This window comes from Lycium barbarum, chromosome 9 (genome assembly GCF_019175385.1).
Source record: "Lycium barbarum isolate Lr01 chromosome 9, ASM1917538v2, whole genome shotgun sequence".
NCBI classification, from domain to species: domain Eukaryota; kingdom Viridiplantae; phylum Streptophyta; class Magnoliopsida; order Solanales; family Solanaceae; genus Lycium; species Lycium barbarum.
In genome coordinates this window covers 28,259,700-28,273,591 of record NC_083345.1, presented here as the reverse complement: position 1 = coordinate 28,273,591, position 13,892 = coordinate 28,259,700, and the positions used below count along the sequence as shown (strand labels likewise).

Below are 13,892 nucleotides of genomic sequence, written 5' to 3'. Positions count from 1 at the left end.
AAACAAAATGTCAATCAAACATGTTACTATAAAATACTCATTCGTTCATTTTTACTTATTCACTAAACTACAAAGAAAAATGCTCGCTTTTTACTTGTAAAAATCAAGAGATAATTTATTATTTTTTCTATTTTACCCTCATTATTAAATACTATTCCATAATTATCTTCAGTTCATTTCATCATGAATGAGATGACTTATACTAATATCAATAATTAAGGATGATATAATAAAATTATTATTTTATTTATTAATTTTTAAAAGGTGTATCAAGTCAAGGAGATATCAGGTACTGTACTGTATTACGTAATTTCCTAATACAGATAACCAAAAAAGACCCCTAAACTTTAGAGTTTGTTCAGCCCCATGAGTTGCTTGTGGTGGGACACAATTTTGATTTTAAAAAAACAAAGGCGCTTTTTGAAGAAAGAAAACAACAAATGTCATTTGAAAGGCGGACACATCATCGCTTTTTGCTTAGTTTACAATTCTTTTAACGCTCTGTTCACTTGAATTAAATATAATAATAATAATTCAACAACAACTCGTCTCATCTCTCCATAGAAAATGAATTCTACCATTTCCTCTTTCATCTCCAATTCTTTTTAGTTTCAGGTACGTAATCATATTTGATTTTCAATTCTTTGTTCCAGATAAATAAATGCTCTTCGATTAGGTTTATTTGTTTTTTACTAACATTTTCAAACGCGTTTTCCCGCTAATTGATTTGCCGGTCTGTTTAAGAGCTTTTCAAATATTATACAAAGGCACATAAGTTCTTGGATTACGTTTCGTATGTATGTACTGTACTCAAGGATCGAGAAATTGTATTTATTGATTTACATTGAATAACCTACACTCCTGATAGAGATTTTCAATGATTAGTTGTGTGTACAAATTTGACTAGTAATACTTCCATTTCCAATTTATTTGTCTGGTTTTGACTTACACGGAGTCTAAGAAATTAAACAAGACTTTTGAGTATTGTGGTCTTAAACAGGACATGTGTTAATTACAGATTTGTCAAAAAAAAAGGAAAGAGTCATTCTTTTGAAACGGACTAAAAAGGAAAGTAAGACAAACAAATTGAAACTGAGGGTAGTATGTTCTTCCTACCTTGTTGAAAAAAACTGGGGAATGGGAGGGTTGGCTGTGAAGGGTTTAGACATCTCTTTCATTTCCAAATGATATATAATAGTCGTATTGTCTTTAGATATACAAGAGGTTTGCAGATATTTGCTGTTGCTTTCGTCCTGTAATGACTAATGAAAAATATTCTGGACTGAAGTGGTGTTGTTAACTTTTGCTGTTGAGTGTTTTAGAAAAGTCGTACGTTTTCAACAAAAGTCTAATTGATGCATTTTCTGTCGATGTACAAAATGTTTGCAGATTTGCTATGGTATTTAAACCGTGAAAGAATTATTTCTGGATTGAAATCTGTTCGATAAAGCAGAAGTGGTCCTATAGCTCTTAAGATGGAGAATTATGAGGTTTTGGAGCAGATTGGGAAAGGTTCTTTTGGCTCCGCACTACTTGTAAGGCATAAACAAGAAAAGAAGAAGTAAGGAGACGTGCAACGTTTTCTCAATCCATCTTTCATAATTTGATCTTTGTCATGATATTCAGTTTATGTCATGAATTATTTGTTGCAGTATTCTGTTTACTTTGATTTCTGATTGTTCTCTTTTTTTTTTTTTCTTTTCCTCGAAGATATGTTATGAAAAAGATTCGCTTAGCTCGCCAGACAGAGAGAACACGCAGATCCGCCCACCAGGAGGTCAGCCTCTTACATTTTTATCTTTTCTGGAGATCTCACGAAGAAGACATCTGTGTATCTTGGTATATAGATAAGAGATTTCAGAAGCACTAAAGGATTCACCATAATTGTCTTAAATTGTTAAGAAGTTATGCCATGAACTGCACATTTTACTGATACAATGAAAGTTGTGTGCATTTGGATTAAATATTTACGGAACTCTTTGATTTAGTAAAGGCCACAAAGTAATGAAAAGGCTTTTGCTAATAAAGTGAAGTAATCATCATTTTCCTTGAAGACGTGATACTTGCTTATCTAAAATGCACCTCTGGAGGTGCAGGTTTGTGTGTTCAATTTCTGAACTGGGTTCTTTATTTTTCAGATGGAGCTGATCTCAAGAGTACGAAGTCCATTTGTGGTGGAATACAAAGATTCATGGGTGGAGAAGGTCTGTGCATACTTTTGTCCTTTCACAATTTCACTTCAAACACATATAAGGAATCCACGTCCATGTGATAACTTGTCTACTCATGCCATTTACTTCTGGATGCTCACAATGTGAACAACATCAAAGTTTATTTAGTGGAAGTTTACAAATTGTAAAGAACGACAAAAGGTTGCCTATCTAGGCTGAACGTTTAACTACGTTAGAACTAAAATTGTTGTTCAAGTGAATACTCAGCTCTCGTGCATTGTTATTGTTCTAGTGATTTAGATTTGAATATGCATTTACATATCTAAAGGTAATAGAGGTTTAGTGATTTAACTATTCAACTCGATAGTTAATTTGGATTTTACTGGGCAGAAGGTGTTGTTACAATTCCAACTTTAGCAAGTATATGTAAACACCTATACAAGGAGTGGTACATAAATTGTCTGGGACACGACTAAACCTTTGAGTTGTTCATAATGCTGTATATCTGTTGAAGAATTATTTATTCAGTCTACCATGCCATTGACCATGTGAAAAAACCCTATTTTCAGGGATGCTACGTGTGCATTATTATAGGGTATTGTGAAGCTGGTGATATGTAAGTCATCTTTCCTTTTCCTATGAACTGTTTTCAGAATATTGGACCTTAGGCCTGAGGGCCTAAATTCCATCTTCAAAAAAAAAAAAAGGGCCTGAGGGCCTAAATCTGGTTGCTTATATTTTTCTGACCTACATATTGTCTAATCACCTCTTCATTCCTTATACAGGGCAGAAGCTATTAAGAGAACCAATGGTGTTCTTTTCCCTGAGGAGGTTGTTATTAAATTTACATTTCCTTCTGACTCATACACTCCTGCCTCCACCAAATTTACTTCCTAATATTGAGACCATTTCATTTCCTAAAATCTAAATACTGACTGATAAGCAGAAGCTCTGTAAGTGGCTAGTTCAACTGTTGATGGCACTTGATCACTTGCATACAAACCATATAATTCACCGTGATGTCAAGGTGAGTTGCATATCTCTTCTATGTTATTCCGTAAAGTTATTCTTTCTCAATTTCATAGATTTGTTTGCTGATTTAACTTTTTTGCTTCAGTGTACAAATATTTTTCTGACTAAGGAGCACGATATACGTCTAGGTAATCCCCAAACCTCATAATCTGAAGTTGGTTATGATTGACTCTGAGTATTTATTTCAAGAGTTGTTTTCAGGTGATTTTGGTCTTGCTAAAGTACTCTCTTCCGATGATCTAGCTTCCTCTGTAAGTAACTTGTCTGTGAATATTCTGTATTTGTGTTTGTTGTTTTGCTTAATCTGGTGATAAGGCATATTGGCTGTCAGGTTGTGGGCACTCCAACTTATATGTGTCCCGAGCTTCTTGCTGATATACCTTATGGTTGCAAATCAGACATCTGGTCTTTGGGTAAGTTTTTACCTTTCCTTGCTTCAGACGGCACCACTTTTTGTTTTAGATGCATGCTGTTTTGCTGACCGTTCGCATATCCAGGTTGCTGCATGTATGAAATGACTTCTCACAAGCCGGCCTTCAAAGCATTTGTAAGTCATGAAATAGTACTTTCCAGACAACGAAATTCTGGTACTATCATGAGCTATAGAATCAATTACCGAATCATAGCCTCATAGGTACAACCGACAGTTTTAGGGAATATACTGGCAGCTCAGATGGTATATTTGTCTTTTGAAATAGTATACTAGCAATGTTTTAATTTTTAGTCTATGGGCTGTTTGTGTATACTTGATATACACTTCCCTGCAAAAAGTGAGAGCTGGAGTGGTAATTCAAAGATGCAGTTAGAGCAATTGTAGATTTGGTTGAAAATGGGTGTAAGTGCGAGGAGTGAAGCTAGAGTTGACATTTCCAATTAAAAGTGGTGCTACTGTCAGAGGTGCTCTGGCTTCCTGCTGGTTCTTTGACGAGGCTATTTATGTTGATGTTAGTCCAAGTCTTATGTTGGGCTTATGAGAAGAAAAGACCACACACATATGTTTGGTACTGTTGTGTTCTCTTTATGGATGTGCGGGTGTTCGGAGCTAACAAAGATACAGTGCCAAACTATGGAACCCTTATGTGGCATTTTGTGCTTATCATCTTGATACTGGTAATAAGTTCCAAATTAATTCTGTTGCTTTTTTGTGCATTTCTAGAACCAGTTTTGTAAAATATCTTCCTATGACTGTTTCCATGGGCTGATGCACAGAGTAGCCCTTCATTACTAGATCTATGAGCGAGACCAACTGTACTTACATAGTTACACTTAGGTGTATAACTTTGCTCTACCTTTAACTAGTGGATGTAGTTCTTTCTTATGACTGTGACATTCATCAGCTATTGTTTTCCCTTTCTTTTTGTTTTTATTAGATTTTGGCTTCTCATCATGAAATCAATTGATGGTTTACCTGCGACATGTTTAGCTTCAGTTTTAATACTTTAAATGACCTCCAGTGTTTTGAATGCAGGATATGCAAGGTCTAATTAACAAAATTAACAAATGTATAGTTGCTCCACTTCCCACCATGTATTCTAGTGCACTGTGAGTAAATTATTGTCTGCACTTTTGAGGCTACCCATTTTAGTGCTTATTTCATCAAATTGCTGTTCTTTTGTGCTACAATTGGATTAATATATCTTTGTTATTCTGTTGCTAAACTTTAATTGCTTTGTTCCTTGTCAGTCGTGGCCTTATTAAGAGTATGCTAAGGAGAAACCCAGAACTCAGGCCAAGTGTATGTATCCATCACTTACTCGAAGTTTACTACTATTTACTTTCTATGTGCATATTCGAGCTTCATGAAGAACCAAGGATGCTAACTGCTTGGCACATCGACTCTTTTCACTTTAATTCTCTTCCAACTGTTGTTCCAGGCTGCAGACTTACTCCGACATCCCCATCTTCAGCCCTATGTGTTAAAAATCCTTCTGAATGCTGACAGCCCAAGACAGCACAAGTTCCCAGTCCAATTTTCTAATTCAACATATGGAAAGAAAAAAAGATTGTCTGAGCCCAGAAATGCTCCGGTTTTTAATGAAAGAGAGCAGAGGCGATTGTCCAGTGATAGGGGCTTGAATCCTAGTATTTCTGGAATGGACACTCCCTGTTTTTCCCGGGGAGCAAAAGATCTAATGAGTTCTTTGAAGAAGAACTTTTCAGAGCCATCTGTTGAAAGTGCTCCTTATGACCTTGGTGTAAAAGGTTCTGCTGTCTCAAAGTTGTCGGATGCTGTCAAAACTGTGCGATTCAATCAAAACAGAAATTCCACACCTCACAGGAGACAGAGCACTCCATTAAAGATGTCCAATGCTGGTTCTACTCGTGAAGTGGTAAGTTTCTGATTGAATAATATCATAAAGAACTTCAATGTAAAATTCAAAACAAATGCATGTGAATCCATACAGGACTTCCTGATAATATATCGTTGAGCTTAAACTTGTAGGTTTTCAAGGCTTGAATTTACATTTTGACGTAAATATTTACACATATATGCAGCTTCCAGTGACGCATACACCAACACCAGTTAGCCAACCTTCCAAGTCAACACGTCGAGCATCTCTTCCTTTATCAAGGAGAGCTGGGAAGTTGGAATCACCTTACAAACACAATGTTGGTCTTATAAACCAAGTGGAGTCTCCAAATGTTTCTGTGAATGCTCCAAGAATTGACAAGATGGTTGATCCCTTGGCTTCTTCAGAAGACCCTCTTTTACCCATCCAGAGAGCTTCACCGAAATCTGTTCAGTTGTCTTCCCCATCACCACACTATAGTGACTGGTCGTTCACAAAAGACAAGTGTACAGTACAGGTAGTTGACAGAACCTTTCCCAAGCCGCCTTTAGTTGACCCTATTCACGGAGTTGCACAGATTGGAAGTGAATGTTCAGAACATAATACAACAACTGGTGCCTCAAGCCGGTCATCTTCAGATTCTCGTCCCCGGAGGTTTGACACTTCTTCTTACCAGCAACGTGCGGAAGCCTTAGAAGGATTACTTGAGTTCAGTGCGACACTATTGCAGCAAGAGCGTTTAGAAGAGCTTACAGTGTTACTGAAGCCATTTGGGCCAGAAAAAGTTTCTCCAAGGGAAACTGCTATCTGGCTGACTAAGAGTTTCAAGGAGAAGGGAACGTAATGTAACCTTTGATCTTTCCTGCTTTACATGAACTGATGATGCATGGATTTTCAAAAGAGAAAAAAATCACAATGCATAAAGGAGAACTATACAATCATTAATATCCTGTTCATGAGAAGCAGAAAGGGGGATTGCTTTTCAATTGATTGTTTGGGTCTTTGTTGAAATGTGATGCTAAATGAATATGTCCATTAGAATAAGGGATGAGTAATGACTTACATGGGAGTGTGAGGCTAGTGGGTTTGTCTCCAATGGCACAGGAGATATAAGTTTGATGTAACGGGTCTTTAAACTTACCTCCTACCCACAACCTTCCGGATTTAACAAAAGCAAAATAATGAAAAGGTAAGGTAAACCTGGTGCTCTAATTTAACGAAATTAGGACATTCAAGCGATTGAAAAAAATACTGGAAAAATCTAGTGGACCATTGAAAGTAATGTCATAAAAAATTGTGTTTCTATTTAGAAATTTCATCCAATGATTTTGTTTTTATCTTAGAACCTTAGGAAAGTAAGGAGAATTCTAAATTGGAAAATCGAAATAACTTTTACTTGTGGATCATTCATCTACTTAACCTAATGGAAGTTACTTCCTCACAAACCCAGTTTCCTCACAAACCCAGTTTGCTTCTCAAAACTTGTACCAATGAGTTCTATTCAATTGGAAGGACAACTTAAAAGGGTCATTTTGTACGCAGCCTAAGTTATCTCGTGATCATAGTCTTGAAATTATTATTGCTGGACTAATTTATTTCACTAGGAGATCAGCTACAAAATTTATTTTGTACACGGCGGGGGTTCTGTTTTTCTCTTAATGGGAGTTTTGGGGATCAGACATGGTAAGCATAGCTACCCCCTATATGACGGCGGTCAAAAAGGGAGATAAGATAATATCAAGTTTTATGAGATAAGATAAGATATCCGGGATTAAGTTGGGGTTAATAATATACTCTGTTTGTTGGGATAAATTTATACCTTATATCACCGGAGTATAAAATTAACCTCAAATTTAATCTTGGGAATGGGATATTGACTTATCCCACGTACCAAACGACCCCTTTAACCTTTTGTTTGTTCGTAACAGAAGGACGTTCGATGACATATATTTTAGGGAAAAGGGTCAAATATACCCCTCTCTTTTAGTTTATTAGTCAACTCTACCATTCGTTAATGAAAATGGTCAAATATACCCCTCCAGTTAATAAAATGTACACTTGTACCCTTAAGTGGATGTAAATCTCCAATTCAATTAAAATTAATCATTTAATTAAAAATACCCATGTCCCAAAAGTTGACTCGCTCCGATCCATCAATAAATAACTCCATCCATTTAAGAGTACAAGTATATACTTTATTAATTGAAGGGGTATATTTGAACACGGAGGACAAAGTTAATTAATAAACTAAAGTAGAGGGGGGTATATATGAACATTTTCCTCACTTTGGAAAATTGCAACATTGCGACAGCTAACAGCCAGCTGAAGAAGAAAAGAAAAGAGATGGAAGGAGAAGTAGTACAACTGTACGAGCTTCCCTACTCTGATTTAATGCAACTGTCTTCAGACAAATCTTTATTAGCAGAATCAAATGACTCAATTACCAGAAATGTAATGGAAAACCTAGGGCCAGATGGACCAGGACTTGTGGCAATCACAGGTGTTCCAGAAGCTTCCAATCTCCGTGGAACTCTTCTGCCTTTAGCTCCAAAACTTGCTCTTCTCAATAATGATCATCGCAACCGCCTTCTTAAGGTCAACATCTCTTCCTCTTTTTTTTTTCTCTTTAATATTAAAAAATACTAATGCAGGCTTAGCTAGGAATATAATGCAAGCAACAAAGAACAACAACATACCCAATGTAGTCTCATAAGTGGAGTCTAAGATGTACGCAGAACTTAACCTTTATTGGGTAGAGAAGTTGTTTCCAAAAGACAAGAATATAATGCAATGAAATTATAAAAAAAGTCTTACTTATTTTCTAGTATTTGGTAAGTAAGCAAAAAATATTATCCAAATAATATTTGTGTGTAATCTAGGGAAACACTATGGGGGATGGGGCGGGGGTAGGGGTGTGGGATGGTGAGATGGTTCACTCCTTTGCTCCGATTGGAGCTTCTCCTCTTCTACTAGAGAGATTTCGATAGAAATTTCTTGAAGTCTTAGAAAAGAATCCATGGCTACACTCGTTTTTTTTCCGACTTCTAAGTTCCTCTCCGTCTCCCTTTGCCAAATAGAGACTTCAAGAAGCTTCTATTTATAGGCCTTGGAGGCGCTTAACTCTTTCTTATTATTCGAAATAATTGTTGTCTTAGTTTCAAAACATGTTTCAACCCCGGCTTTTCATGAATATGGAACCCCATCCACTAGATTTTAGTGTGCTGAATAATTCTCTTCGTACTCCAATCCGTACGAAAGGCCCCCTTTCTTTTGGCGGGTATCGCCACGTGGCTTAATCCCGGATCACTCCTTAAGGAATAGGACACAATAATATAGCGCACATCAGAGAAGAGAGTACCCCCTTTATTATAAGACAGGCCCCCCGCGTCCTTTCTTAAGAGATGGAGCAATCGTCACTCGACAGCTCAAAGCTGACCGGTACAACCTGCGTGCTTGCCTACTCGTCTTTCACCGGCCTATTTGTACCCAGCTACAATCTCTTCCCTTATAAAAGAAAAAAGGGCCCCTCGGCCAATCGTCACTCGACAGCTCGAAAGCGGATCAGTACAAAACCATGTGATCTGTACTTGTTTACGTACTGCCCCTTAGGCCTAGGGCTTCGTCGTACCCTGCTTACTCCTCTTTCACTTTCACTGGCTTCTACTTGTCTTTTTTTTATTGGCTTATTTAGAAAATGGTATCAGCATTTGAGACGACTCTCCCCGGCCAATCCTCAGTCGTCCGTCCTTGCTTAGGAGAAAACCGAACCACTATCTCTTGATTGATCTGTTTTTTTCTACCTTTACAGCTCGCTCTGTAAGTTCACTAGCAATACACCAATACAGCACTAGCACTAGCTATAGCAGTAACTAGTACAATGAGTCAGGGGTCGGGTGAATTCCATAATATACGCCTGTTGGCATTCCAGCCTTCCTTCTCCTTTCAGGGAGAGCTAATGCGGGTATTTTGGGTTGTAGGTAATAAAACCTACTATTCCGCTATGAGGGAAAGGAGTGAAAAGCTATGTGAAGTAAAAGAGGAAAGGGTCGCCGACTGCTACTAAGAACCTAACAGAACTTTTCACTTAGATGACACCTGGAATGTATTTTTTTTGCTAATTGAATGAACAAAAGCGAGTTATAGTATTAACAAAAAACCCCTTTCTATTCAATATCTCTATGGGGTAAAAAAGGAGTTAAGAAAAAGTCTTGTTTATTAACATTTCAACATAATTCAAGTACTGATTTTTTTTTTTTGAATTCACATTTGATTTTCATTCACAATTCCAATTATATCCTGTCTCTGTAAGGTGAGAGTGGAATTTCTCCTTTATTTTGTCCTTTCCATTCACTCGGATTTCTTCCGTTTCATCGATTTTGTCCGGATCCCACCTTTCTTCCGAAAAAAGGGAAGGAGAAGGATCTTCTTCAGTGGATCCCTCTTGTTCCTGTTTAGTCCCCTTCATTTCGGAAGCTCTTTCTATTTCTACATCTCTTTCTTCCTCACTTTCCACCCTTTCTTCTGTTTTTGAGGCTTCTTTCAGTTTCTTAGTAAGAATGGGTGAGGGTATTCTGCCTAAATAGTAGACACAGGTAATAAATAAGAGAATACTAAAGATCCGAGCCATAGAATTTCTCAATTCTAACACAAGGTACTTATTAGATCGAATAGAATGATTTTGCCGTATCCAGACTAATACCAATCCAAGCCATTTCATGAATAAAATGTGACCAATTAACCAACCAAGAAAACCACTTGTTACAAATAAGATCTTGTTGTTGCATCGAAAGAGATAAATGTTGACTAATCTGGCTAACATTGAACTTGGTAAAATGAAATGGTTGAATAATGGAAAAATGAGATTATTCAGGAATACACATTGAATGCTGAGATTACGCATTGAATTTCTGGTAGTAGATCCATAATCAAAAAAGTCTTTGTGATTGTTCCAGAAGAAATGAAACAAAAGATATGGTAGAGCTAGGACAGTTATTGTATGAGGTCTACCCAATGCTAGATGCAGAGGCGCATAATAATTATTGCTTCAAGTCAATTTGCCTTGCTAATGCGAGCTTGCCCTCTATTATTACTGTACAGAGCGGGGAAGAAGCACTACTGAAGGTCATTACTGTGTTGGATCAACTACTTCAATTGGAGCATTCTGGTAAGCTTGATCCTCGGGTTAAGGTAGCTGCCAAGGAATGAATCAAAGACCTAAGGACGTTTCCAATACCACTGCTCCCGCTGAAACAATTGTAGCTCTTACGCAAGCTATTTCTTTTGCACTTGAAGACATAAATAGTCGAACATTTTGGATCTTAACGCTTGTCCTTCGCTCTGGATTCCTTGCCCCCGCCCTTGCTTAAGGATTCTCGCCCTTCTTAGCTCTCTTCTTCCATCGGCTCTTCTTTCATCTGGAAGAATGGGTCCTCTCCTGTTGGCGAATCTCCTTGCTATTGTTGTTTCAAATATATATATATATATCCCATTCCTGCCTGTCCTGCGGCACATGCGGTACCAACTCTTGTTCTTGATGTGGCTCTTTCGGAAGTTGCGGAAGATAGTATAGATGCTCCTCTTCTTTCTGCGGCAGTTGTGGATGCGCTTTACTTCTTAGTATCCCAGTGCAGCTGTCTTGTTTCAGCTATGGTCTTATATAGAGAAGGAGTGTGAAAGCTAGCTCTTGAAAGCAGTGCGAGTTAGGCCCGAATCCAATCAATAATTAGTAGGGGTTGGCACTTGGCTATATATATTTACTGATAATATAATTTAATGGGTATCTAATATTTAAATACTTTACCCCACTTTGATTTACGCATATTCGTCTATATATCCCAAATTGTTTTGCCATATTAGTGCTTGAGAGTGAAGAAATGGTAATTGTTAGAAATGCTGTTTTTATAAAGCATGTGCTGGTTCTTGTATGCGGTTGTTTTTATTCCCTTTGTTTATAAAATGTTAGTACTTGATCAAAAAAATAAAGCGTTTGAAATGTGACTGTCGCATTGTAAAATGTGGATCAATATGCAAAGCTCTAAAATTTACTTTGGAAAAGAACAAGGATGGTAGCTAGGTTGCATAATTTGCGCTATTGCTTAATACTCTCAATACAATCATTGACCAACAGGAACACAATCTGGGAAGTGATGTTTCTTTGAAGAATCCGAATAGAAATGTCTCCTCTTTTTCCATGCAATTGAAATATGAGCAGTGCTTTGAAAGAAGTGACTGTCTGGTTGATGATGTAGAATTTGGTAATCGGGATAATGAAGAGGTTGATCAGGATGAGTTTAAGAAATTAGGTTGCACCTTTAAGGAGCTAGGATATTGCATGATGGACCTAGGGCTTCGTCTTGCACAAATATGTGATAAGGTCATTGGGGGTCAAGAGCTGCAACAGAGCTTACTAGAGTCTGGCACAGCTAAAGGGCGTCTAATCCATTACCATTCCGCTGTTGACAATGATATTGTTAGAGAAGCTGCTAAAAGAAATGGACAGGCTAAAGCAAAAAATGGAAAAGTCAATAAGAATGAGGTATCGAAAGACCAATCAAATGGTTATGGTCTATGGCAGCAGTGGCATTATGATTATGGTATTTTCACTCTCTTAACAGTTCCTATGTTTCTGTTGTCCTCTCACCAAGAAACACCAGCAGCTATAAATAACAATTCACCGGTTTCTTCTGAGCATGAATTCCCCTCGCCCTGTGGGCACACATATCTTCAAATATTTGATCCCAAAAAGAATCAGGTCTTCATGGTGAAGGCACCTTCAGAGAGTCTCATTCTGCAGGTTGGAGAAGCAGCTGATATATTATCTAAGGGGAAGCTACGAGCAACACTTCATTGTGTTTGTAGACCACCAAAGGTCAATAACTTGAGCAGGGAAACATTTGTTGTCTTCTTGCAGCCAGCATGGAGCAAAAAATTCTCTCTTTTGGATTACCCACTTGAACTTTTAGCTTTAAGTGGTCAGCAGTGCGGGGTATGTACTAAAGGGACTGAACAGTCTACGCACGTGTCGAAGGAATTAAGTCATGATATTCAAAAGATTGTTCCACCACTTTTATCGAGGATGAAAGATGGGATGACATTTGCAGAATTTTCTCGTGAAACTACGAAACTATACTATGGTGGTAAAGGCTTACAGTCCAACGGATAGGTGAGTAGTCATCATTCTTTTGCTTTCTCTTTTTCAGTTTTTATATCTAACTTTTTTGCGTACCTACAGATAATTTCAGTATGTAATAGCGTATTTCTAATTTTTATCTTGGAATCAGGCTTTCTGTGGATATCTTTATATGCCCGGAGGTGCCATCCAGCTGGACAATGTTAAACTGGTGTTTACGAAGGGTCAATTTCTCTGTCTCAGAGATAACGCTAGGTAAAGAAGTGACATGCACTTATACTGTGAATTCATTTCCCATTGAGGTATACATCTGAGGAAGAAAAATGAGACATGTCCTGTTAGATGTGATTTTGGTAAAAGCAAAATTAAAAACTTTATTAGAGTATGAATTTACCAGGTAATTGAAATGCTTGTTATGGTTCACTTTCTATGGCAACAAAGAACTTTGTGTTTGGAACTTCTTCAACAGCCCGGTTGTGTGTCAATGGTTCAATGTGCCCCAGGCAGAAAAAAAGTACTCTCTGCAACTGTGCACCATGCTTAAGCATGACTGCTGGAAAACATATCTTGTGACTTGTACTTGGATGCCTTTGCCTCCCTGAACTTTGGATTTCTCAGATCTACCTTAAAATTATATGTCCTAGTCATAGATTTTCTTCTGCTGGTACTTGCAGATGGCCAAAAGGTAGGCATAATGGAGTTTATGGGCTTGGGCCTCATCCACATGCTCTACAGGTACATTTGATTAGCCCAAAGGCTCTCGTGGCTTTGGACTTGCACCAGAACTGGCTAATTTCCCTGTTATCTTCATCATGTCTAAATAATGGTAACATGTTTTTAAAGAAGAAGATCAAATAAGTAAAAGCATTTCATTGTTACCATTTACAATAGAAATATTGGAATATTCAGAAGTACAATGATTAAATTTCTTAAAGATGTGCTAATATAAAAATGATATACTTGAAATGGGAAACCACAGCTCTTCTTGGAAGGAGAATGTGGACGATCAGTACCTTGTTCAGATTCCTGATACTGCCCACCAAGTCAGCAATGGTCTCTTTCTCTTCTTCCTTTCTTCGCATGCTTTTTCATTACTTGACCTTGTATTTGCTTTCTTACATTGTCGAAAGTTGCTTTTGTGAATTTGAATTGATGAAAGGAAATGGGACCTTTTTGAGGCCAGTAATCCATTGTTTTTCAGCTGGCTCCTTCACATCTTTAAATTCCTTGACTTCTCTCCTCAATAAAATCTTATATCTTTGTGGCGTT

At 37.5% G+C, this 13,892-nt stretch overlaps 2 protein-coding genes across 3 annotated transcripts; both read left to right on the top strand.

The window, feature by feature from the left end:
* The first annotated feature begins 456 nt into the window (after positions 1 to 456).
* LOC132610814 (serine/threonine-protein kinase Nek2-like) lies at positions 457 to 6,538 on the top strand. Of its 2 annotated transcripts, none has more exons than XM_060325222.1 (15): positions 457 to 615; positions 1,390 to 1,561; positions 1,711 to 1,777; positions 2,139 to 2,204; positions 2,741 to 2,787; positions 2,957 to 3,002; positions 3,118 to 3,198; positions 3,289 to 3,331; positions 3,405 to 3,454; positions 3,535 to 3,616; positions 3,701 to 3,750; positions 4,672 to 4,745; positions 4,887 to 4,938; positions 5,078 to 5,533; positions 5,700 to 6,538. In XM_060325222.1, exons 2-15 carry the CDS (start codon positions 1,476 to 1,478, stop codon positions 6,336 to 6,338), a joined length of 1,839 nt encoding a protein of 612 aa, XP_060181205.1. In that variant the 5' UTR covers positions 457 to 615; positions 1,390 to 1,475; the 3' UTR covers positions 6,339 to 6,538. The 2 variants fall into 2 exon arrangements, with proteins under 2 accessions (XP_060181205.1, XP_060181206.1); XM_060325223.1 differs by lacking the exon at positions 457 to 615 and adding an exon at positions 1,094 to 1,224.
* A 1,189-nt stretch (positions 6,539 to 7,727) lies between these two features.
* LOC132610813 (uncharacterized) lies at positions 7,728 to 13,892 on the top strand. The gene is made up of 3 exons (XM_060325221.1): positions 7,728 to 8,089; positions 11,622 to 12,656; positions 12,775 to 13,892. Exons 1-2 carry the CDS (start codon positions 7,763 to 7,765, stop codon positions 12,654 to 12,656), a joined length of 1,362 nt encoding a protein of 453 aa, XP_060181204.1. The 5' UTR covers positions 7,728 to 7,762; the 3' UTR covers positions 12,775 to 13,892.